This window comes from Pipra filicauda, unplaced genomic scaffold, assembly GCF_003945595.2.
Source record: "Pipra filicauda isolate LSUMZ 115617 unplaced genomic scaffold, ASM394559v2 scaffold157_size4220110_pilon, whole genome shotgun sequence".
Taxonomy (NCBI): Eukaryota; Metazoa; Chordata; class Aves; order Passeriformes; family Pipridae; genus Pipra; species Pipra filicauda.
Window position 1 is genome coordinate 3,267,844 of NW_024104073.1, and position 27,678 is coordinate 3,295,521.

The window sequence follows — 27,678 nt, forward strand, 5'->3', positions numbered from 1 at the left end:
AGATCATCTTTACTTACCTGGCTTTCTACTGAGACCAAAAATTTAAATATCAGTTAAACATTTCTGACTTCATTTTCACAGCTACTGTTGACATCTTTGATCAATGACAACTTAGGATAATTAGGAACTGACAGAAATATCGGCAGCACTTTAAACTAATAAAATTTTAATAATTTTACCTTGGACAGTGTGAGGCTGGTTTTTGAAATGGACAGAGTTGTTCCACTGTTGTTTCACAGGTAATAGCCTGAACTGAAGAAAGTAAAACAGAAACAAATAAATATGTGCTATTTAGAAAAATCATAAAGTAGTACTGAGTTTATAAGAAATTTATACTAACCTGTTACTTTAGAGACAGTGAAGGAATTAGCTGACTGGTATTTTCTGAAGAAGAAATAATAGAAATTGTCAGTAAATAATATATTTCAGTGATTTCTTCTAGCCAGAAGTATTTTTATTAGAGAATATAGAAATTAAGACACTGTCCCAAATCAGTTCTTACTCACTGCACCCCCCCCCGCCCAGTTGTGAATCTATTTATTGCAATGACACATTTATTTTGTACTCCCACTGAATCCATCTGAAAAAAAAAGAATGCATGTTAAACTCTTTCAGTAGTTTAATTTGCTAAGAGAGTAGTCTGCTAGGAACAAACCATGCAATATATTTGTCCCTCAAAATGTAGCATGTGGTTGCTCAGAAGCATTCATCTACCAGAAGAGATCATTCACTTTCTGCTCAAGATTCATTCCTATAAACAACTCCAACTGTGAAAAGAGTTTCTCCTCACAGACTTTCTGAAACATTTAATTAAATTTTATTTTTGGATCTTGTGTCATCTGTTATCAACAGTATCACTGAAAACCCAGTATAAAATGTAACAGTCATTTTTTCTCAGTAATTATATGGTACCCAGATGCATTCGTTTCCTGTTGTTATAAAAAGTCAGGTATATAGATTATGTTGTTTCATTCCAAATTGATGAGCATTTCTATTTTACTCCTCTTATATTCTGTTTTCCTCTTTTACTCCTTGGATACACCTTTGATTCTGATATTTTTCATCTGTAACACAGAAACTGATGATGCTTTTGGCACCCATAAAGCTATTTATTATTTAAAAAAAACAAACCAAGGAAATGATTCCCTGTTCCCCTTTGGAACAAATTTCTCCTGGGGACTCCACTGTTTGCCTGCATTGGTTTATTTAGTTGTATGGCCCATCAATTTCACACTGTTTTCACTGAGGTAGTTCATACTTCTGTTGCCCTAGCATTGCAAACACTGATGGGGGTATAGTTCACTGTACTCTTTTGTTGATTATTTGTTGTTGAGATATTGAGAACAGCATCCTATACTAAGAAAATCCAACAGCTGAAAAAACATCGTTATTAGCAATCCTGACTAGAAATCAGAGGAGCTGAAGATTAGGAAGTTTGCTGTATGCTGCACTGACAGTCCCTTTTCTGTATTCCCTATTCTGGTTTGCAACACACAATAGAGGTGAGATCCACTTTATGTCATCTATTCATTGAATGGATATGTAGTTTATGCAAGGCTCCATATAGAGACACTGGTAAGAGTCAGGTAGCTGCAAGGTATCCCCTGCCTTATCGATGGGCCTTTGGAAGGTTTGAAACTTTAGTAAATAATCTTTATTTATCCCATAGCCAACAAAACCAAGTGTTAATACCTTGCTCTGAGTTCTGATTCTCAAAGGTTAGGTGCTAAATACGCTCGGGTAGGCTGGACACTCATACAGTTTTGTCTCATATGGCATAGAAACGCAGAGATTTCAACTGATGGAAAATCAATTGCTTCTAGTTTAAAAGATTGTTTTACAGTTTATCTACTCTTAGACTTGCTCCTAATATGTTAGGATTGGTATAATCCAGAGTTACTTGTCTCATTGTCTCAAAGCAAGTAAAAAAAGAAATATTTGTCTGTATCTTCATTTTTAGGTGGGTAACTGAAACCACAGTCAGGTCATCAGATGATCCAAAGAAACAGATTGATATCAATGCCTTAAGTGCTACCCAGGTAGACCAAATTATAGGTCATTAAATTTAGTCTACTATTGGCTTCTCATAGGACTGACTACCATTGGCTTCTCATAGGACAGTGAAAGCTTCTAGCAGCTTCTAACAGAAGCCACCCTATAGCTCCCCCCACTACTAAAACCCAGCTACAGGTTAAACCCATGACACAGGTAAGTGTTCTTCTCTATGCCGGATTAGACTTATCTGTTGAAAAGAGAAACTATCACAGGTGCACAGCACAGAGTGTACGTACAGTCTCTGATGACCACCTATCTCCTTACCCTTGGGTTTACACCTGAGCCAAATACGTCACTCAGCAAAATTCTATTTTCTTTCAGTTCAATGTCACTCCTACATTAACTGTTCCACACATACTACTATTACATATATACTAACTATAGACAAAAATAAGGACAGAAATGTACAGCTCTGAAGAATACATTACTATATATATTGAAGTGTAATTTGCAAATATTAATAGTATCTTAGATTCAAATATGCTAATACTGATGTTTTCCTATCACTGGATAATTACATAAGAAACAGCAAGTATTCTCCCCTTCTGTGCACTGCTTTTCTGGATTTTCCCAGAAAATTTCTCAGAAATTGTGGAAGTCTGATGAAATCATCAAACATATAGGAAGAGGTGTATTTTCTACTTGGTTCATATTCTTCATATATACAAGAGGGTCACTTACAGAAAAAACCTTGTAAGACTATTGCTTTCTTAACTGTCATAGATTGCTCTGTCCATGGTCCAACTTTGGAAATAATACTAGCTTTGTTCAAAATGTGTAAAACAATCTGCCTTCTTTCACATCATAATTGTGTCACTTTTCTGTCCACCATTAAACACTGGCTAAAGTTTCAGAATGGATACAATAACTCCATATCCATGTGCCTTTCTACAGCATTTTCATATTCTTTATGACAAAAAGTATGAGAAAAATATTTTACTGTGATATATCTTGTAGGAACTACAAATAAACATGTGAAAACCTTTCCATATATTTTAAGAAAACTTACCCAATTGACTGAATGCCATTTCTATAAGACTTGATAAAGTAGTTTTTCCTCCCTTGCCTAGTGACATCAACCCAACCACCTTCATTGTCTAGGATGCCATAATGTATGGCAGCTTTACAAATACTGGATTGCTGAAAAACAGAGCAAGAAAAGCAGTTTCATGTCAGACAATAATAAGGTTTCAATTACAATGTGTCATTAAAACCTTGGTAGAGAGTCTATTAGGTTTGGCATGGTCTATGTAGGTATTATTTCATACAAATAAAACAGCACTTTGCCTTACTCAGAGATAAACTGTTCTTATTTACATTATACTTGTTCACAGTAGTTGTTATTTCTTATATTGTTTTCCAGACCTACAGAGTAAATGCTATACTTTCAGCTAGCGTTAAGGTTTCACAAGTAGGCCTACCTTATTGAAACAATTTATACAAGTGTACCCACAAATTGCTGTACTTTTCCTTTAATCGCACCTTCACATATTTACATTCAAACAAGTGGACATAAAAATTCTACTTCTGTGTATGTGTAAGTATGAAGCATATTTGGACAGTACATGCAGAATAGCAGATGCAAATTTAGGTCATCTGATGCTATCTTAAACATTTGGTGTTAGCTTTTATTTCTGGTGAATGTTGATATACTCAAAATGCATTCTTAATATGATTTTAACTAGTATTCCAACAGAAAAGACATTTCATTAAACACTCTACTGGTACAAAATCTAATTTAAAAATATTTATTTACCATTTCATAATGTACACTTCCAATAACTTTGGCTTTGCTATCCAAACAGCCAGCAGGACATTCATACCTAAGACAATAAAATACAACTTGGTCTTAAATCCTGGGATTACAAAAAGGGAAAATATTCCAGCTCATGTACAAATACAGCCTTTCAGAATAATCTCAAAATGACAACCGTAAAATTTACCATACCTATTGCAAGTTGTTCCTTTGCACTGATCTCTTAGCCTTACTTCACATGAGACAATCTGAGCTAAAACAAGCAAAAAGCAAATTCACTGCAGTGAATTTCATACTATACAATTTAATTTTGTTGACCACTTGCAAATCAGGTAAAGTCCTTACACATTTGCTGCGTGCTTATTACTTCATTTTTCTCACTGTCATCAGTGCCTGTGGAGGCCGAAGGTGAATGCGTTCTTGGCCGGCTTTGCACTGTTGCATCCTGGGCTTTGGATCGTTGACGTTCAATCTCGTTGGTTTCCTCTTCTGGTTCATGGGGAGAATAAGGTCTTTCTGAATCCTCTGTTTCAGAAAATGGGCAAAAAAAATAATCTCTCAGAAAAAAAAAAATCAGTGTGGAATGTAAATCCCTCACTGTGTTTCAGTAAAATGACTTTGTTCTCACAAAATGGTGGAAAAATGAAAGCAAGAAAGACTTCTCACTATTTCATAAGATAAAGAACACAAGATTAATAAAAACATCTCAAGTATGTTTGTGATACTGAGCAAAGATTTTTTTTTTCTAGCACATGCAGGACAATTTAAGCGTGAAAATGCTCCTGTTTTAGTACCTTTATGCCATCAGAAAACCAATAGAACAAAGATGATCTGTGTTATACATGAGTTTTACCAAATTCACAGATGATATGGAATTAAAGAAGCTTATTTCATAATAAAATACGCCTGAAAATGAGGCCCTTCTATTCCTACACAATGAAAATAATTTTGAAATACTTATAACTGAATGTACATTTCTTACTTAGACAAGAACTATAAGGAAGGTATTTGGGCACATTTATGCACTTTCACATGGTCCATATGAGATCTCAAAAGTTATTAAGAAAAATTGCTAAATTACTCATACACAGAGTAAAGCAAAAAGAAGTAGCAGTTTCATAATATGTTGTGTTTCAATGCTATAAAATATGAATAGCATTCCAAAAATTTTAAGAAGTTAATAATCATCCTAGCCTACATTTTAATTTTTAATGTCTTCTAGTTTTGTTCTTGATTTTTCATATAGCACATGACTATGTCATTGAGATAATGTTTCCCTATAAACAAATGACTGCATAGACTTCCACTGTAATTACAGAAAGGCATAAATAGCACACAGTGACAGTCTCCATCCCTGGGCACTAAAAGCCCTGAATCAGCACTTATCAGCAGGAGTTCAGTACAGTCCACTCTGATGAGGCTCAGCCTCACATACCATAACTACATGATCTCATTCATCATAGTAAAGAAGGGCCCTACCAGGTCTTTGGGTATTTGCATAATATATACTATTCCACTATGTTAAGGTATAATGAGGAAAGAAATCAAAAAGGAAAGGTTACATTTCTATTCCCATTTATAGTTGTAATGCTGAAATAGTACTTACCTCTGTAACAAAGATTTTCTCTACAACCTCCTCCAAAACTAGGGGGACATGCAGAACAAGGGCGACCAGGTTTATAAGGAGCATGACCCCACCAATTACCCCTTTACACAAAAAGAAAAAAAAATAGCAAAAAATACCTTAATAAATAAATGTATTAACATTAAACAGCATTTAGTATGTCAACAAATAAATAATGAAAACCAGCAGATACATAGACTGTAACTTTGTTCTGATATTCCCAAGTAAAAAGCAATAGGATGAGAGGAAATGATCTCAAGTTGCTCTAGGGGAGGTTTATACTGGATATTAGGAAACATTTCTTCACTGAAAGGGCTGTCAAGGACTGGAACAGGCTGCCCAGGGAAGTGGTGGAATCAGCATCCCTGGAGGTATTTAAAAGACATGTAGATGTGGCACTTAGGGACATCTTTTAGAGGTGAACTTGGCAGTTTTAGGTTAACAGTTGGAGTCAGTGACCTTAAAGGTCTTTTCCAATCCAAATGATTCTATGATTCTATACCAAATACATAGGACATAGTTGAAAAGTCCATGAAGAAAAAAGCTGAAGAACTGATGTAAATTGCTGTAAGATCTTTTCAGATTGGCATAGCGCTGTAAGACTAAGTTCCTCCATCACATGAGAACAGGCTCCACTCTCCTAGATGGAATATCCTATAAAAGTTGATCTTAACCATGAGCTTCCTGTTACACATTCCTTAAAGTCACAGTGGGGAGATACAAATATCACACTACAACAAAGATCTCTGATGCTGTATACTAAAACACGGACCAGAAAACTGAAGGACTTAGAAAAATCACAGGAGTATTTGGGCAGCCAAAGCCTGCCTTGGGAACAAAGTAACAGTACAAATGATAGAAAATCCAGACTGATCTCCTTTCAGATTATTTAAAGTATCTTGCCCCCCCAAGATATTTCTGGGTATCAATCTACTTACTTAGGAGAATAATTGCATACAAGATAGACTGCTTTTGGCCAAATCTGTCCCCAGATGTTCATGTTATGACACAAATTAATTGCACAACCAATTCTGCTACTTGTAGCCCAAACAACCTATGGAAAATGAAAGAGAAAAACGTGAAACCAAAGCTGATAAACTTAAAATCATAACTATCTCCAAACTTCAATATATAAAACTCAAATAACAGAAGTGATATATTCCCCTCTGTTATAAATGGGTTGAAGTGACCTAATTACAACTGTCCAAAGGCCATTTGGTTATACCCTTAATAGAAAGAAAAGCTTTACCTTGACACAAAAAATGCAGCTCTCATTTTATACATATAAATGGTCTAAGCATATATTTGAAAGTGTAGCAAAACATTTACAAAACATGATCTGAAGAACTGGTTCTTGGAATTACAATTTATAGATGATTATGAGTTAGAAGTTATACTCCTGTGCCCTGGAGTTCTCAGTACAACCTAAAGACCCAGAGGGGTTTGGATTGGTTGGACTGAGAGAACAGATATCTTTCAGCAGTAAAAGGAAGTAAGATAAAGGATAAAACTTAAAAAAACCAAAACTCATACACCAAATAGACCCAAGTAATGGATTTTAAATGAATATGCTTTCATGTCATTGCCGTCAAAGGTGGCTGTGCTCCTTATTCACCTTTCATTGCAGATCTCAAAATAATCAGAGTGACAAAGGCTGGAATCTTCAAATTAGACAAATATGACAGGTGTTGAAATTGTATTAATTCAAGGTAAGCCAAATCTGTAGATCCAACAGGATACCACAAAAACACTATATATGTATTGATCTCACATGTAATCGTAAGTGTAATTATATTTAGAGAAATGGTAAATAAGAATATGGAGGTAATTCTGTTTTAAAATTAGATACAATTGTAAATTATGCTACTAAAGAGAAAATAAATGTTTAAAAATTAATCATTTTTAGGTTTTCAAATATTGTATCACAAATTTTATGTGGACTGTAGTATAATCTGAAAATCATATATTTCCCATTCGCTGAAAACAGGACTGGCTCCCCTCTGCCAAAATTCAGGCTAGATAAACAAATTTCAGAAGTAAGCAATAAATTAGTTTTATGCAATTTTAAAAACATGCTGAAATTAAAGTAATATCTTAAAATATATTCTTTGATCTGAGGAACTCACCTAAGAAAATATTTCTTTTTTCTTAAATTAGCTGTTTCTTCAGCTTATTACAGAAAGGACTATCAGCATACCAGCACAGAGGCCGGATTATGCGAAGTGCAGTGAGCAGCAACACAGTGCTACACTGGTGTTGGTGAGCTTTTTCCTTAGTCCTGATAAGGAAGTGATATTTATGAGCATGAAGTCTAAAGATTTGTATGGCAACCCTACTCTGTTACTAATACCCAGTGCTTTTAACCATGGAGTCTAAACAAGCCCTTTTAGGGCTTTTGTGTTATGGCATATACTGAAAGTTTAGTATGCTCTAAGTATCATACAGTAACATAACTGGAGGTCTCAACCACTCTTTTCCACAGATGATAAAAAACAAACACATCTACATACCTGTGTGTAATGTGTACAAACAGGACCAGAGCATCTGTATGGACAATATGGATTGCATTCATGAGGATAGGGATACGTGAAATCTCTCACTTCATCATACCATGCTTGGACATGAAATGTTGGAGGTCTGTACCTATGAAAGCCAGTAGCAGCGTACTAGATCATTCAAAAGTTGTAGCTTCTATCATTTTTCCTTTAAGTAATAATCCAATTTTGTTAAATTTTAAAAAACTTCATATATTGCATAAAACAGTATCTTAAACTACCTTCCCCAATGTGCCCCCAAATTCTGTCCAATTGATGGAAGAAGGTTTGCTGGTCCATGCTCCCACAGACAGGTTTCAGCCCATGACTCTGCAGATCTCTCCAGTTCTGTATCCCATGTCTGAAATTTGAAAGAAAAGAAAGGGAAATCTTCTTAGAAATCCTTGGTGTGTATCTCATTCCATAAAAAATAAAAAAAGAAGGTTGTCCATTTTTGAAGTTTCTTTTACTGAGGCAGAAGACTGAAGAAAAAAGTGAGACTTGAAAATTACATGTTCCGTTTGTGTTACGTAAGAAAGAAAAATGTTTTCACCACGAGAAAAAAAAAGTTTTAATCCCATTGCAGCATTCCCTTTAGAAACCATGTGCAGCCATGCTGCAGTGAATAAAGCACAAATACGAAATTGAAAGGCTTAGTTCAACTTTCCAAGCTAAATTAAGTGCTTTTTCTATCTTGAGATTTCTTTTTACTTATGGGCACTTTTCTTAGCCAAAAGGGTATTACCCAACATGCTTTCAAACAAAGCTTTATTTCCTCTAAACCAACAGTTCATGTGAAATGAATGCGATTTTCTCTTCCTTTTCTATAACGAGCTTTTGTTGAAATAATACACAATTCAAACACAAATTATGAAAACTAGAGTAAGGTTGTCATTCATTGATTTTATCACTAGGTTGGCAAAAAAGGAGACATTCATGAGGCATGCTTAGGACAAGTCAAAAAAAAAGATCATGAATTACTGTGTATCACTATTGTTTATCCTTATTTTTAATTCTTTAAGAGACATGGAAGAATAGGCTTGTAGCTGAAAGGCAAATCAAAAAAATCATACCATACTCTGTATGCATAGTTTTACTGCACTAATCTGGGGTTTGCTCAAAGTGATCCATCCCTCTTGCACAAAGTATCCATAATGCTGCTTGACTTTTTGAATCTCCTGAGACCTGCAGAAACAGTTTCCAGATACCTGTCTCTCTGATACCAATGCTCAGGTTAGGAAACTATAGTATTTCCTGGGGAAAGAACCTCAAGTATTTCATCATAAATTCAGATTAAGTTTCATAGATTGAGACTATGCTATCTAAATAACAATAATTCAATATTTCCAGATCCAAATTCCCATGCAGCCACTGGAGATCATGTCTACAAATTTTTGGCACAGATGAAAGGCAGAAAGCTCCTTAACACAGCCAAAGATTACACAAATATAACAGACAAATTCCACATGCTAAAATTTAGTTTTCTATTGATTTTGACATGTAGTTTTCATGTTATTAATCAGATTACCCATTAAAAACAAATATGTCCTTGGTTATATAAGACCATCATTATATCACTCAATTTAATCGTAGAATATCTGTTCTTGCTTCTCTTCTTCAGAGGTCTCCAATGTATTGCATTCCATTCTGTCTTATTATTATCATACAATCACACAGAATCACAGAATATGCCGAGTTGGAAGAGATCCACAAGGATCACTGAGTTCAAGTCCCAGCCCTACACAGGACCATCCCCAAGAGTCACACCAGGTGCCCCAGAGTATCATCCAAATGCTTCTTGAACTCTGTCAGGCCTGGTGCTGTGACCACTTCCCTGTTCCAGCACTCAACCACCCTCTGGCTGAAGAACCTTTTTCTAATATCCAACCTAAACCTCCCCTGACACAACTTCAGGCCATTCCCTCAGATCCGGTCACGGGTCACCACAGAGAAGAGATCAGTGCCTGCCCCTCCTCTTCCCCTCTCGAGGAAGTTGTAGCTGCCATGAGGTCTCCCCTCAGTCTCCTCTTCTCCAGGATGAACAGACCAAGTGACCTCAGTCGCTCCTCGTACATCTTCCCCTTGAGACCCTTCCCCATCTTTGTTGCCCTCCTTTGGACACTCTCCAATAGCTCAGTATGTTTCTTATATTGCAGTGACCAAAACTGCACTCAATATTCAAGGTGAGGCCACAACAGCACAGAGCAGAGCAGGACAATCACCTCCCTCAACTAGCTGGTAATCATCAGCAAGTAAGAAATTTACAGAGTACATTTTGACTCCCAAAATGCAATATTTATTTTGACAGAATTACTCAAACAGTATAATAATGACAGAACAAATCTTTTAATCCACCTTTGGATACAAAGCCCATTAATTTTAGAAAACAGTAGGAATTTTCTATTCACCCTTCTGGGCCAGTACTTTGATATCATAAACTCCAGCATTCTTTAATCTTCATAAGGAAATATGCTAATCTTAAATCACAAAATTTTATATGACAGTTTGTATAAATCTTTTCCTCTTCCCTTTTGTTGTCACACTATCATAAATAGTTCTTCTCCCTTCTGCACCCATTGTAAAAAAACAGGAAGGTTAACATACTTCCTCTATATACATATTTTGTTCTTATAGATTGTAGTACCATTGCTTCATCATTCTATCATGAAATCACAAGATCATAAAATTTTAAAACAAAAGCCACTACAGTTTGTTTTTGTCGCATATATTGTATGACATGAAGTCAGTTCAAAATCTTATAATATGTAGATTTAGCTCTGAATATGAACAAGTCATAAAGTTAACATATTTCCCAAATAATTGCCGTTAAGAATGGTTTTACCAACTAGACTCTGAAATGCAAATTTAGAGTAAATTAGACTTATGATAGATGTGGTGGGTCTGGCTGAGCCGGAATTTATTTCCCCATAGTAGCCCTCACAGTGCCGTGCTCTGCATTGGTAGCTAGAGGAGTGTTGATAACACACCCATGTTTTGGCTACTGCTGAGCACAGCACTGTAACATTCCTTCTTCAATCGAGGGCGAGATCCTGGGAGGAGATACAAGTAGGCCAGCTGACCCACACTGACCAAGGGGATATTCCATACCATAGGACATCAACCCAGATATAAAACCTGAGGCAAGGAGCAGGACTGGAGGCACTCACAGTCTCTGATGGCTGCCTGCTGACAACCGTTACGTGTGCTGGAGCCCTGCTTCTCAGAGAAGCGGCCGACCATCGCTGTTTATGGGAAGTAGAGATTAACTGCTGGCTTCTGCTTTGTGTGTGTATACGCTGCTTTTGCTTTCTTTTTTGCATAAACTGCCTTATCGCAACCCACGATTTGTGTTGTTTTCTTTTCCCACCTTACTCTCTACCCTGTCTGGCTGGGAAGGGGAGGGATAGAGCGGCTGGGTAGGCACCTGGTGTTCAGCCAAGGTCAACCCACCACAGTCCTTTTTGGTGCCCAGTTGTGGGGCACGACAAAGGCAGTTTTATATATATATATATACACATTGCATTGCATTGCATGGCTTATAGCTTTACTTTGCTAGTTTCAGGAACATACTAATATAAACAATGGTTCTGCACCTTGCTTTTGTACTAATGGCCTTTCTGTGCTGGGGGAGTTGTCTTCTGGGGAACTATTTGAGACTGATGGAGGAATACAACCTTCCCCCCCTTCCTGACTGATACAAATGGCTTTATAATGAAGTCACCCATGCTCCTTGCTAATCCTTATGTGAGCTGTTTAGCAATGTTACTGCTACTAACCAATATTGTCAGAACATTATGGAGTTTGTGGAATGTGGTGTTATCTTGGTGTAGGAGAAAACAAACTTTAGGTGATAATATATTGCTATATGTCCTGAGGGACCCAGTTCCTGGGTGGCAGGGAGTGTGGAAGGATTCCTAGGGTGTTTGACACCTCCCATTACCCGGGACTTCACACCTGATGGGTATTCAACCCTAGCAAACTGACACATCACCTCATGGAAGGGTGCCTTGCCTACCCCAATCAAAACCAACAGTTTCTTGCCCTGGCCTGGCCTGTGCTTATCGAGCCACAGTTCAATACTCTCAGAAGACTGTAGTGGAAGCCGGAACCCAAACCGTAATGGAGGACACTCTGGCTGAGACAAGGACTCAGATCGTAACACCTACAGGCTTTTTGGTGGCCTGTACGGGGAAGTCATGAGGATTTTGAGATAAGGATAGTAATTGGGAGAGGTAACGAGCAAAACAAGTATTGAATACTGTTCGAGAATGAAATGATTGTGGGGAATTTTTCAAGGGGTGGATTTTGCGTAAATTGTTCACTTAAGTTTGATGATTGGTGATGTTATTTTAATTTTTGGCGGGGGGAATTTTCGTTATATTCTGTTTTGGTAGGTTGTTATTTCTTTTGTTTATGTAAGGGAAGGCTGTGTGATGAATGTGAAATTTAAAATTCTTAAATATGTGATTCACAGCGGTGAGGAGTGGAATGCAGTGGGTTTCTGTGGTTGGGTTTTGGTAGCAGGGGGGCTACAGGGGTGGCTTCTGTTAGAAGCTGCTAGAAGCTGTCCTGTGGAGCCAACGCCAGCTGGCTCCAGGATTGGGCCGAGCCAATTAGAAGTAACAGTAACACCTCTGTGATAACATATTTAAGAACAGAAGACTGTTGCATAGAAGAAATTCCAGCCAGGGAAGAGCGGAGTGAGAACATGGGAATAACGACGTAGACACCAAGGTCAGCGCAGAAGGAGGAGCAGGAGGTGCTCCAGACGCCAGAGTTGAGGCCCTGCAGCCCGTGGTGCAGACCATGGTGGAGCAGCTGTGCCCCTGCAGCCCATGGAGGACCATCGGGGTGCAGAGACCCAACTGCAGCCCATGGAGAAGCCCATGCTGGAGCAGGTTGATGCATGAACGAGGCTGTGAACCCGTGGGAGGCCCAGTTTAGAGCAGGGTCCTGCCAGAGACCTGCGGCCCATGGAGACAGAAGCCCTCGCTGGAGCAGGTTTTTCCCAGGTAGGACTTGTGGCCCCTGTGGGGGACCCACATCAGTACAGCTCATTCATGAAGGACTGCACTCCATGGAGGAGTGACCCATGGGACAGCAGTTTGGGAAGAACTGCTGCCCGAGGGATGGACTCACACTGGAGAGGTCCATCAAGGACTGTCTCCCATGGGAGGGACCCCACGGGAGCAGGGGAAGGACTCCTCTCCCTGAGCAGTGGCAGAAACAACAACTGACCGCAACCCCCATTCCCCGTCCTCCTGCACCATTGGGGGGAGGAGGGAGAACAAGAAAGGAAGGAGGGGAGGGGAAGATGTTTTTTAAGACTGTTTTATTTCTCACTCTTTGGCTCTTATCCTGTTAGTAATAAATATAGGTATTATCCCCATTTCGAGTCTTGCTTTGCTCGTGAGGGTAATCAATCACTGACCTCTCCAAGCTCTTTACTCATGAATCCTTAGCTGTTTTTTTTTCTCTCTCCTATGTCTAGTTGCAGAGGGAGGGTGAGAGAGTGGCTTTAGTGGGTACCTGGTATCTGGCCGGGGTCAACCCACTACAGTAGATCAAAATTTGGGCACCTGCTCAATTTTAGAACTTCCCACTTCAAAGGCTAGCTACAATTTCTTATAGCTCTGATGAGCTTCAGAAGACCACTATATATTCTCTTGTAAAGCATTTCCTCACATTTTTGACTCTTAAAACAGAAGCCATGGCTAGAAGCTCTACTGTTCCATTTTTTCACCACATAAGTTTAAAAATATTTTATGCAGCTATTTTAACTGAAATAATGATTTTTTTTTTAAGATTAGAGCTAGCCAATCAATTTGAGCTGCTTGAATCAATTCTTCAAGTTACTGAAGTAGTTATCTTTAACAAAATTTTCTTTTAAAGAGTGATGATAGCTATGCATGACAGAGCCATCCAGAACTCTGCAAGAATAGCTTTTTGATGAAAAACTTAAATTCACCGTTAATCCTCCTGACAGATGAACACCCACGCTCCAAGTGCTGTTGAAATTGGATATGGTCTTTAAAGAAAGTTCCGTCTTCTTTAACTGTTTCTCTGCCTTCATCCACAGTATAAAATACTGTCTTTACTCCCTTTACCCCGCTTGCCTAGCCAGAGATAAGCAGACTTCCCAGTTTCTAGGCCACAATCTTAGCTGCAGCAAAGAAATATTCACGCCTGAGCAGACAGTCTTAAGCTCTTCACAGAAAGCATAGTGCAGGAGACAATATCAGCAATGAGGAGTTTGAGGTGTTTGGATATTTCTGTCCATTACACAGTCATTCCCGACTCCAGAAAAGGTTGGTGTATGAGCCAAAGAACCAACTCCACTTTCTTCATGAATGGGGTTATACATGCAAGATTATTTCAGGTAGGAATTGGCACGCTTAATTCAGGTCATAGCTTAAGGTTTATCACAATGCAATCACCCTAATTCTTCTTAGGTTATAGAGTTTAAATTTGTCCTACAATTTATGGTGAGGTGAGCCTCATCATAACGCACTTTCCTCGAAGCAGCCTCATTTATGATTACCAAGATATAGCTTAATTTCTTTCTGATTTTAATCATTTCAGAATTGTTTTGAGATGTGATGGAGTAAATATCAAAAGCATTACATAAAAAATCTGTCAAGTGTAAATTGCACATAGGAAACATCTCTTTAAGTGCAGTATTCATTTTGTCATCAAAGCCACCACTTCCTGAAGTGTCTGTCACAGAAGTTAGAACTAAAACAAAACCTCTGCAAAGGTACATCAAATTTATGAAACATTCTGGAACAATGTCCCAATTCAAAAGAACTTTCTAGATAGAGATTCAAGTCACTTTCATGATTACCAGAGCCTTTAAAGAAAAAGTGGGAATAAAATATCGCTAACCACCTACAGCCACAGAAAACAAAAAAGGTAGAAGAGTTTAGATGTCACAGTTACTTGGGTGTCCAGGACCTTCTCAATCTCCAGGATCACTCTAATGATTTTTAATATCCTTGATATTCAAGGATCAGTTCCTTCAGGCTCAAGACCGATGAATCCCAACGAGCAAGAAATCAGGCAAAGGGGAAAGAGACCTGCATTCATGAACAAAGAACTCCTGTCAATACTCAAGCATAGCCAAGAAATACACAGGAGATGGAAGCAGGGTCAGGCCACTTGGAATGAATTTAGAGATGTTGTCAGAGTAAGCAGAAATGAGACAAGGCCAAGGCCTGTCTGCAATTGAATCTGGCCAAGGATGTGAAGGACAACAAGAAGGGCTTCTTCAAATACATCAGTAGCAAAAGGAAAACAAAGGATAATGTAGGCCTATTACTAAATGGAGGGGGACCCTGGTAACAGAGTATGCAGAGAAGGCAGAGTTACTGAATACTGCCTTTGCATTGGACTTCACTGACAAGACCAGCCCTCAGGAATTTCTGATCCAGGAATGTTGGAAGGAAGACTTTCCCTTTGTTAAGCAGGATTGAGTTAGAGAACACCTAGGCAAACCTGACATCCAGAACTCAATGTGCCCTGATGGGATGCATCCACAAGTGCTGAGAGACCTGGCACACACCATAGTGAGGTTGCTCACAATCATCTTTGAGAGGTCATGGAGACCAGGAGAGGTGCCTGAGGACTGGAAGAAAGCAAATGTCACCTCAAGTCTTCCGAAAGTGCAAGGAGGACCCAAGGAACTACAGAATGGTCAGCCTCACCTCAATAGCTGGAAAGGCAATGGAGTGCTCCATTCTCAAAGCCATCTCTAGCCACATGGATGACAAGGTGGTGAGTAGGAGTAGTCAGCATGGATTCACTAAAGGTAAATCTCGCTTGACCAACTTGATTGCCTTCTGTGATGAAACAACTACCTGGATGGCTGAGGGCACAGCCCTGGATAAAAGCCTTGATTTCAGCAAGGCTTTTAACACTGTCTCTTACAATATCCTTGTATGCAAACCCAAAAAGTGTGGGTTGGATGAGTGGACAGTGAGGTGAATTGAGAACTCGCTGAACAGCAGATCCCAGACAGTTGTAATCAGTGGTACGGGGTCTAGTTGGAGTTCTGTCATTAGTGGTGTCCTCCAAAGGATTAATAATGGGCCCAGTATTGTTTAACTTATTTATCAGTGGGGATGATCCTGCTTAAGCAGGGAGATTGAACCAAATGACACTCTGCGGTCCCTTCCAACTTTACCAGTTTTCTGATTCTGTAACTGATATCCTAATCCCTGAAGCAATTACTCGAAAAACTTTATCTTAAATTTATATCTGACTAGTCCAGTGATGCAAAAATTGTACACGGGTGTTAATAACATTATGAACATGTACGAAATTTCTGAAAACAAATTAAAAACTTGTACAAGAAATGTGTCAGCCTGAAATCTCATATCACAGCTAATGTAGAGAAGAATAGCTTAAAGGTATTTTTCAAGGTCACTTCTACAGTTACATGTAGTTGGAACTTAAACAATTTGAAAGATTTTCTACTTCTTTGTTAACGTGCCCTAATCATTGCTTCAGGGATGGGATCAAGAACAGGAAGAAGCTGCTTTATATTAGTGATGCCACCTTGAATTTTGTCCTTCTCTTTCAGTAATTAAAACAGGAGATGTAAATTTCCCCCCTAAATTTATTATTCTAATTGAAGTTATATGAAGAAAAACTGCGTATCTTAATTCTAAGGATTAAGAGACTGTTTATTTTAAGGTTTTTCATACCAATCCTGTCAGATGAGCATTAAATGTAATGCATTTACATTTTCATTCTGTGCTTGCTCACATAGCAGGCTAAAAGAAACAAACATGTAAAATAATCTGCACAAGTATTTAAAACATATCTCTTTACTGGAATAAAAGTGTTATTCTTGTGTTTTTAATAGCATTCCCTTGTTTCACTTACATGATGGCTTTTGGCTTCAAACAATGAAAGCATCTCCATATACAAAGAAAGATTAAACACCTATGTGTCATTTCATAAAATTCAAAAGGTTTTTGTTCTCCCAGTGTTTCCTTCCTCCTTAAAGCAGGGAAGAAAAGAGATAAATGGAGGAAAGCAAATGTATAAGGAAAGGTTTACAAAAAACATGTAAAAATCTTCATTCAGAGCAAGTTACACAATGAAGAACTTTAAACAAATATAAAAATTAATTAGTGAACTTTAAAATGTCAAAATGCTTGGCACTTTAAAAGAAGCTAGAATAAAAATGGAAGAATATGAAGAGTCACAGCAACACAGCTATTTTACATCCTACCAAAAGTAAGCATTTCTCATACTTTAATCACAATGTTAATAGTGATATTCAAGTCTGGCTACTATATACTGAGCTGACCTAATTGCAAAGCTTTAAGCTTAATTCAGAAGGTTCTTCCACAATACTCAGCAGCAGTTGGTACTTCACAGATTTATACCACAGGCACTTCTAAAACAACTCTTTGAAACAAATAGTAAAGTTTAAAAGAAATCTCTGCATAGCTATAGGCAAGGATCCTTCTGTTTGATAAAGGATGAATTAAATCTTCAAAAACCGTTACTTAAAAATACAGAAAGCTGCTTGTTTTCATAAAAAGGGTTACTATGATCTTTTGAAATGTAGGTCTGTACATGACCAGGTTTCAATGTCTTTGCACTATCAGATTCCTTTGGTAAATACAGGGTAGTAATGGCAGCACAAGAAGATGGAAGTGCAACTAGGCAGTTGATTCCCAGGTCTGACAAGCATTTTGACTGGCAATTGTTTGGTACTACATGCAAGGTAATTCAACCTGTTTATCAAGAAAAAGTGCTCCTCATGTAGTTGGAAAACTACATGAGCTCTACCTCTTATATAAGGAATCCTCATCAGGGTTGGCTTTCTACGCTGAAATAGGCAGACACTGAAAATATCACAAACTGTTCAGCAACATAAACCTGCTTGAAGCTATTGCTAAAAGGAGTTGCTAGTATGTCTTAAATTGAAAAATGTCCTTCCACTTTCCAAATCTCGCTTTTACTTTCAAGAGAAGACCACTCACTGATGTCAATTATAAAGACCAAAAGATGTTACCTAGCAATGGGAAGACACCCCGCTATTGCAGAAACAGGAAGGAACTACAGAGGGTTTTTTTCCCCTTGTTCATCAGTGATCATGATGTCAAAGTGGTTGTAGCTACCAAGCTATGTACCTCTCTTTCCCTCCCTCTCATGTAGAGCAAGCTCACAATAGCACCTAACTTAAGAAATTCATGTTGTACTTCTCTGCTTTGATGAAAAAAGAGAGCAAGACAGTTGCAAATCAATACAAGAAAAGTCTAAGAAAATGGTATATGCTGTATCATTTTGTGCTCCTCAATCTGTCCGGGCCATAGTTTCTTTCATGGTACTATTGAATACTGAGTTATCATGACAAATACAGCTTTCTGGCTCATAAACTACATTTTCCCTGAGTAAAACTTTCAAGATAGCCTTTACTTCAGTGCTTTCTAGCCATCTGCATACATAAATAATTGTTCACCAAAGCTACAGGAAATAACAAGTAATCACCCATCAAAATGTGAAATTTCAGTCTGTGAAAACTTGATCCCATTATCTTACCTCTTTAAAGATCCAAAGAGACTTATCTTTCTCTGTAGAAAGTTACTGACATAACCACTTCCCTTTTATACTTGTCTACTCCTGTGTGACAAATATGGTCTACATTAACTTTTAATGTATCATTGTTGTGATGGTATAATTCATTCACACACAAAACCACTCAGTTCAAGGCTCACTACTGCTCTAGGCTTGATTTCATCATCTACTCTGAAGAGCCTACCACTGACAAGATTGTGTGGTCCATATCTCAGATGCTTCTGCTATCCAAAGCATTATACCTACACAATAAAACTCCTATTTATTTCAAACTTATATTTGACCCACTATGTAGAGCAGGAACTAAACTTACCAGCTCCTGTAAGTATCTATTTTACAGTAAGAGAAGAAAACTTTCAGCTCTGCATACTGTAGCCTTACAGTCTCACAAGGGTCGTATACTTTTTCAGTGTCTTCCTGTTTCAGCTTTGGAAAACAACTTTTGTATCATCTGATTATCATGATTATTAATGCTATTTTTACTGCATTTCTTAGAGTTCACACAGATCTACTATCTAAAATATTCTTTTTCGTGACACCAGCATTCAGAAAATGAACCTGATCATTTAGGCTGGGTTGCAATATCACCATGACTGAATTCAAAGTGGATTAGTTTTGCAGGTTTTCTTTTTTAAAATTTGGATGAGCCATGTGCTTTTGAAATTAAAATCCTGATCATTCCAAATTATTGTGTACAACAGAGCACTCCTGAAGTACAAACTGGATTCTTTCCAAATAAAATGCCAGTAGTTGTGCTCCAGGAGCGCACTTTGCAGCTGTTCATGGGTATTCAGTCCACACAGAAAGAACTAGCTCAAAACAAGCACCCCTGAAATGCAGACACCAAGAATGTCAGGTTCTCAGCATCAATTCTTTTACTCTACAAATGTGTTCCAATTGCACCACAACACTCGCCAACACAACCATTACTTTCATCAGAATCCTGTTAAAACCTAGTGCACAATCAAAGACACTCACACAGATATGCCACTATCAGCGTTTCACAAATGTTCTAATACACCACACTGGCTGAAGCTAAAACTCAGGTGGCAGGTTAAACTGAACCATAGAAGCAGTTACTGCCTCCAGCTGCCAACTGTATCTCTACCCCAGGAGGTTACGTTTTGCAGCAGTGATATGATGTTACATACAATATGGATCTTCTGACTGCTTCTAGTTTACAACAGATGACATTAAAATAAGCCACAACTACTGCTAGTTTAACTTCACAGACTGGACTAAAAATTGGGGTATTTAAACTGTAAACACGGGGTTCAAGTAGCACGTAGACTGAAACCAACGTTCTGCTTGCTTATGGAGTCCGGAACCGATGTTTTGTTAAGGTTACCAAAGCTTAAACTAAAATTCATCAAGAGCCAAATGAATTACATGGGGTGGGATTAACCTCCCCTGAATTTAAACAGTCTTAAATCAGATACCTACATCTGAGATAATCATCCAAATTATCTTTGCAGTTACACAGACCAATAAGCATCTATAGAGGGAGATAACTTTAGCTACCCACCTTTAACCGAGATAAACTGTGTGTTGACAATTCTCATTTTTCTCTACTAATTATAAGGAGACCGGCTCAAACGCAGACATTTACAGCACAGACAGCAAAAGCTTGTTGAGATGAATACCACCATTTGTGTTGTGCAAGTGTTAAATCAAAAGAGCGCATTCTCACCCAAGCTGCACCAGCATACGAGTCCACCAATTACACCAAATGGTGTTGCAACAGAACTGCAAAGTCCAGGAGCTCAAAAACCATTTTCCATTAAAAATAATATTAATAAAAAACCCCCAGTGATAACGTTTTAATTGGAGAGAGATGTTCACATATGTTGGAAGGCAGAAATAATCATATGGAATTGGACTATACTGAAATTAAAGAAGTGCTAAAATTTAAGCTCAGTAAAGATGGAAAAGTAAGTACAGTGGGCACCACTGAAAGTAAACATTTACCATGGCATAGGATAAATACCTCATTGCTGTATACATTCTAAATATAGGGAAAGAGTGGGAAAGTAAATACCACAGTACAGTATGGGTATTTATTTACTCTTTAAAAGAATCCACTGTATTCTTTAAGACTAATGACACTGAGAAGGAAAAAAAGGAAAAATGAAACATAGAATCAGAAATGCCATGAGCAAATATGCCAGAAATACAGTTAAGAACTAGAAATCACCTGCATGGCATCAGCACAGAATGACAGAGGTACAGTTGAAAATGACTTCAGGAGACTGATCCTGACTGTAGTCTGTCTAGACTCTTCCACTGAGCCAAATATACGTGTATTATCCACATTTTTATAAATTAAAATTAGTAACAGTATTTTCAGAATAATATTTAGTGTAATTTTCTTCTGGAGTTTTATCACTGTAAGAGTAAAGAGGATTTCCTTGGTATGCAATGTAAATCTCCTGCCCTACAATGCTAGCTGATGTTTTATTGCCAAGAAAAAGGAAATCACTCTCTTTCCTCTAACAACCTTTATTTATTTCCAAGATTAATGAAATTCAGCTGCTTCATTCCTTCAATCATTTCATAAAGCACATATTCTGTCTTTATAATCAATCTCATTAATCTCTTTCATTCTCTCTAGAATGGCTACACCATTCTTAAAAAATTACCATAAATAGACATTGCATTTCAGGCAAGGTCTCATCAGTTTCACACACAGAAGTCTCCTTTCAAAGATTCCTTCCTCATATTATTTTTAAATTCAGTGCAACTCTTCTAATTGTAGTTTTATCTCTACATTTTATCCCTTTTATGTTACCTGTTTGATTTCTTCCTTATTCCATATCTTGCAGTTAAACTTCACCATGTTGATTCCAGGTCATGACTTCTATTTTTCAGGTTCTAATTTTGATCATGTTCCCTGAAACAACACCATGCTGTGCCCACATTATATATATTATGTATGCAGATATATTGCAGTTTTCATGTGTTTCATGTCAAAACCCAAGTGCTTAACCAAAAATGAATGGGCTCCAACAGCATCAACACCTTCAATCTTCTGCCTATTTAATAGGGAGCTTCTGCTCAATTTCTGTCACAAAAATGTCAGGGGAAGAGAGTGTCAAGAACTTTCCAGAGTCAAAACATGACATTTAATTACTAATTGATACTAATTCCTTCTGATACACTATTCTGGTTAATTATTGGGTCATTAAAAAAGTAAAATAGATTGGTTTAACATGATCTCTTCTTAATAAACAGACATTGGCAGTTTTCATCTGCTGGTCTTTCAGTCATGCTTAGGTGAGGCATTTTCATCAGTACGAAGCTGCTGAAGAAGTCCATGGAAACTAGTGATAATGAACACATCTGAAAAGTAAGTAACTTGCACTCAACTGAGATGTTTACCTTTTTCAGTCATTTGAGTTTGAAAAAAGAATGTGTCCTCCCTCTAGACTGAGGTCCCATATACAGCAGCAACCATAAAAACTCAGGAGCATGGAAACACCAGGAAACTCCCCTTGAAAATACAAAACCAACAATACTAACTAGTACTGATATATCCTTTAAGGACAAAGAAAGAGAATAGCTAAAATTGCCCAACTTTTCTCTGCCAATAAAGTTAGACATCCATTTTCTGCTGCAGAACTACTTCCTATGTAGAAAAGAAATGGTAAGGAACCTCCATGCTACCATGTGGCAGACTGGAGTTTATAAAGCTTTAAACCGGGCAGAGATCCCTGAATAGACCTTGAGGTTTCAGCTACTCTTTTGGAAAAGAGTAAAAAGCAGGAAAACTGTGGCTTTTGCCTGGAAACAGGAAAGCAGTAGAAGGCCAAAAATATTGTTCCCAAACACTGAAAAAATTGCACCAATATTTAGAACTATGTCCCTATTACAGCTTCATGTGTTTGAGCTTTTTGTGTTCAAAAAGTAAAACCAGGAATAGGAACCAGCAGACATGACTAATCACATTTAATTCTGTGTGTACTCTAAGCATGTTAAAAAAACCTTGCTGGAATATTCAGCTTTCCAAGGTGTTCTGAAACAGTGCATTTACTTTGCTACTTCTTAAAAGCAATGCATTAAGACTTTCTATTACAACATGACTAAAAATCATCTATTCACTTCTATATTCTAAAAGGAATGGAAGAGAATCGACAGCATAAAAGCTGATCTTGATTTCTCTAGTTTATCCATTGTCAAATTATGAATTACACACATTCATCACAAATAGTATTCATAAATATTTATAGCTAATCACAAACTGACCAGAGAACAAGTCCTTACCTCAAATTCTGGTAGTGATTACCAGGATAAACTCGCTGTAACCGATTGCTTTCATACAGCAGTTTAGAGATGCTACAGAATTTCCTGGGCTTTGAACAGGAATTAGCTGCGGTATCTCAAATATGTGTCACAGTAAATGCTTTTAAAAGATGACCACTGTGATTTGACATTAGTGAATTGAACTTGCTGCCAGAGAGCATCCATTGATCATATGTGACTTGGCACTACTGCCAGAAATATGTTCAAATAAAATATAAAAAAGAGAGTTGAAAATGTATTAAAGGAATACCTGATCATTTGAAAATCTAACAGGGAATTCAGGACAAATATATTGTAATATCTATCAGGCAGCCAAATTCTGAATTTAACAACCTCATTTTAAGAAACTTTTCTTGTTTCATAATAAAGTGAAATTTGTCCTTCTCTATAAGGACGGAAAATAGTCTTCTTAATGAATCACACTTTTTTCTATGATAGTCATTCTACTTATGCCAAAATTAAGGTTGATGATTATATTTACAGATAACAGCATAAATTCATATGTAGCATTTCAATAAAGTGAGAAGTTAAGGGAGATTCCAAGGCAGATGTCATGAAGATGACAGACTACGTGGAGTTACTTTTATAAATCTCATTGACGATTTCTGTGTTCAGTTTACATTTTGTATTTAAGCTTTGATTCTGCTGTTACCGATTAATATTCCATGAGCTTTTTTGATATGGGGGTTGAAGAAATTCTCTGACAGCAAAAATAAAAGATGAACAGTGTCTGTCCTGTGTTGCTAATTATTTTATTTTGGGAAGGCTTCCTTAAACTTTGAGACAGTGAGCCTTTCTGCTACTTTCCACTTTCAGTTTCTTTACTTGGAGTTGCCTAGTTGTTGTTGGCATTACATCAATAAAAGTCATACCATGGACTTATCCACTTCTTTTCTTGGCCACTTCACACTGCACAATCCTTTGCTAAAACTGCCAGAGAGAATAAGAGGATAAGTCAACGTCACTGTGTTCTTTGATGCAGTGTCAGTAGCCTTTGAGCAGAGGCAAAGGAGCTGAAGCACTTCCACCAATCTTTGAAGTGGAGCAGAAAAGTGGAAAACTAGAGGGAAAGCAGGCAGGTTCACTCTGAATAGAGCTGCTCTGTTCTTGGCACCCAACGCGCTCTTCAGCCACTTAAGGAATTCCACAAACCAAAGTCCTCTGCTCAAGAAGGAACAGGAATTGTTTTTAACCAAGCATCCCTGAAGAGTTTTGGCAAGATGGATAAGACACACTAAATGGAGAGATCAAAATTTTGTCAGAAAGGTCTAGGAAATTTAACAGGGCGCTTCAGAACATAAAAATTCACCAAAACTTGTGCATCCACTAAAAGGTCTTCCTTCACATTTCCTAATGCTGTTTCAATTTTCCTAAGAACAATGGATATGACAAAAAAATCTCAGCTGGGAGCTGATAGAGACATATAGAGAAACTGCTACTTCCAGACTTAAAACAAATCATAGAATCTAAAAGCATCGCAAAATAGCAAAAAAAATTATTTTACTCCCTACTGAGTCACTACAATGCAATAAATAACATTGTACTATCATCCATTCTAGAGCTCTATCCACTAGCGGGTTCAAATGATCCAAAGTTTAATGGTTTCTATTTCAATATAGCAGGAATTTGCCAGCAGAAAAATTATAAAAAATCTAAATGAGAAATATTTACGGTCTCAAATTACTTAATTTTCTTCTTCTGAAGTGTTCCTGAACTTACTGAAATGGAGTGGCAAATCTTTAAGCTTTCCAAAATATAAAGTCCCATAGAAGTCACAAGGCAGTCATGGTTTTGAAAGGAATTATATTCAACACATCACTATCAAGGTTTTGAAACTAACACCTTCAGAGATATTATACCAACAAAAAGAATAAATATATACTTTTCCACTCTATGAACCAAATAAATATTCTAATCTGAATTTTTTTTAAAGCACCCATAGAAGACTATATTTTCTTCACAAGGTTTCCAAAATAAAACTTTATAGAAGCAAGACATGGGTTTTGCAATGTATTTATCTGAAGAATCTTCCCAGAAGACTAGAAATAATTAAATAAGCAGAGGATAATATCCCTAGAGGATACTGATGTTGTCCAATTATAGTAATTACAAAATGCAGTGAGTGGCTCTGTGCCAAGAAATAGCAGGTTGAAATGTTCTGCTATCTGTCAAGCTGGGAACCCAAACACTTTTAAGTACAGCAAATTCCACAGGCATGAAATGAGGATTTTGCATGAGCTATTTGACTTACTCCTTTGTTTGGAAAAACACGGATGAAATCAAGGAATGAATACTAAAAAAATGGTTTAAAATAGAATGCATTCTAAACTCATTAATCAAAATTACTTTTTAAGTTTTATCCTTGGTGGGTCCTCTTATTTTGCAAAGTATAACTGTTTGGAATACAAAGGAACTAACAACTTCCACTATCCAAATAATAATGACTATTTTTAAAGTGTTGATTGCAATGATCATGAAAAACAAATCTAAGTTTTCATTAATAGGTTCACTTTTATTAAGGTGCAATGTTACCAATTAAATTATTGGGGGGGGGGGGAGAGGTTTTCCAATTTCAATCCATGACAAACAAAGAATGCTTACAAAACCAAAAAAAAGATCAAGAGTTTAGGTAGGTTATGGTGCCTAAAACAATTTTTTCAAATATTACTAAGACTTTACAATCTACTAAGAATTTATTAATATGCAATAAATCCCTTTCTACCTGAACTGAATAACAGAGAATAAGGGAACCCTTCCACATCAATCCACAACAAACCATTGACAAGTATATGACAAAGCACAATGGTTCCCATTTTTGCCTTAAAGGACAGGTCTTTGCCAAGGGGGGCTGGGCAGGCACAGGCAGCTCCAACACAGGAGAGGAACAAGGAGGGACACCTGAGCAGCCACAGAACATCAGAGCCACAGCAGCTCCCTGATCTGGTCAGACTGAACACTGCCAGCAGCAGTCAGCTGCAGTTTTCAGTACTAGCTCAAGTATCTCTTCCATACAGATGTGCTCCAAGTGCATATATGGTGTGAAGGCCACGCTGGTGTCAATGGCCCAGGGTGGGAAATGTTGAAAGCATAATGATTCACACAACATTCTGCTATGTACTGTTTGGGTGCTTTAGAAAGGCAGCAGGGAAACGTCATCCCTCTTTGCTCTCTTTCCAGTGCTGTTAAATCCATATGCATAGCAAAAAGAAAATTTTCCTTACTCCTTTCTTTACTAGGAAACAATCCAGACAAACAAATATACAGCACACGTCTGCCATGCATTTTCATAACAAACTGTTCATCATAACCTCAAGAAATATTTTTTTTTCTATTTAAGTCATAATGTTGACAACCCAAAAAACTCTCTCAGCATTCAAGGAAGAGGTCTAGGAAGAAATGATCTAACACGCAGTCATAAGGTCACTGCAGAGGAGTTAACAGAACTTGTTGCACTACTGTTCCCTACAGATGAGCTTACGCAGGATCTCTCACCAGAATTCTTCTATACAGAGAAAGAAACAGAAGATGAGGTAGAGGACACATACGAGACTTAAACATTAGCTGAAAATGAAAATATTGACAGTATCAAATTGCCAGGAGCAGACAATATCCTTGAAGAATCTGGAAAAACTTGATCATGAAACTTCTTAATTACTGTGTGGTACACTCTCTCTTTTAAAATGGCCTCATTACCACAGCAACAAAAAACAGCACATGGGTGTTAGTATTTTAGAAAGCTTCTAGCAGATCCTGAGAAACTGCAGACCAAAAAACTGATTTCTGTTGGGACAATTTCATAGGATAAGTTAAAAAACAATACTGAAATACATAGATAATACGAATTCTTCCCAAATATATTATACTTTGAAAGTGTCAAAAACGTTGAAAAGGGTTAAAATGCAGTTAAATTTTCAGGAGTTCCTAAGTTATTTAAAAATTAATAAACAAATCAAATTAAGCTATCATGAGATAAAGAAAAAAATGGTAAATGACAGTAAAAAGATTCAAGAATACAAAATAACTTTTCAAATTCCCTTCAAGATGTGTCCATTGTCCTCTGCTGTATACCTTGATCACAATAGCCCCAGAAAAGGGAATGCAAGATAGTACTCACTACTTAAGATAGCTAAAAAAAGATAGGAAAAATACAAGATAAAGATGGGAAATTCATTAATACTAAGTGATTGGAAGCAAAATGATAGATAGCATTCAATGTGAACACATACAAAATAATAGCGACACAGTTGGAGGTTACAGCCAACTATATATACACTGTAGTGTAGTAAATGACCTCTTAGGACATTAGAAAGGTCTTAAAGTCATTGTGAATAGCTCTATGAAAAATGTTGGCTTTAATTCAGCCAGTCAAAAAGTAAGAGAATGTTAGAAATTATTAGGAAGTGAAGAAAATAAATACAACTACATCAATTTGCAGTATACCATAACTGTCAACAGTTTGGTTTGTTTCCTTTGAAATAAAAGGAAAACAGGAGAACCATATCAGACAGAGAAGGAAAACAAAATGGAACTGTTTTTCAGATAGAACAGTTTTCGAGTAAGGGAAGCACAATTCTTCAACAGAAAGCTATGTGATCAGTGAGAAAATTATTTCTCACAATAAAGTAAAATAAGGCATAAAATAAAAGAATAGGTTTAAAGCAAAAAAAAAAACAAAAAACCAAGAAAAAGTACTTTTTCACACAGTACATAATTAAATTTATAACTTGACGCTATGGATTCAAAGAATACAAATGAACTAAATGAACTCAAAAGCACTCAGATTCACAAAAATTCCATCTGAGACTATTCCATTTGAC

The 27,678-nt window shown here is 37.1% G+C and overlaps 1 protein-coding gene across 6 annotated transcripts in view; it reads right to left on the reverse strand.

Annotated features, from left to right (window-relative positions):
* Positions 1–27,678, reverse strand: part of CRISPLD1 (cysteine rich secretory protein LCCL domain containing 1) — an 88,328-nt gene that overhangs the window by 56,194 nt on the left and 4,456 nt on the right. For 5 of the 6 annotated variants that reach the window (XM_039379148.1, XM_039379146.1, XM_039379147.1 and 2 more), the window contains 10 exons: positions 8,212–8,330; positions 7,946–8,078; positions 6,374–6,489; positions 5,418–5,518; positions 4,157–4,336; positions 4,004–4,064; positions 3,812–3,878; positions 3,065–3,195; positions 341–384; positions 180–252 (listed from right to left, as the gene is read on the reverse strand). In XM_039379148.1, coding sequence (XP_039235082.1) covers positions 180–252; positions 341–384; positions 3,065–3,195; positions 3,812–3,878; positions 4,004–4,064; positions 4,157–4,336; positions 5,418–5,518; positions 6,374–6,489; positions 7,946–8,078; positions 8,212–8,330 — 1,025 coding nt within the window. The remainder of the gene's footprint in view (positions 1–179; positions 253–340; positions 385–3,064; positions 3,196–3,811; positions 3,879–4,003; positions 4,065–4,156; positions 4,337–5,417; positions 5,519–6,373; positions 6,490–7,945; positions 8,079–8,211; positions 8,331–27,678) is intronic. The other variant, XM_039379149.1, reaches the window with a different exon arrangement.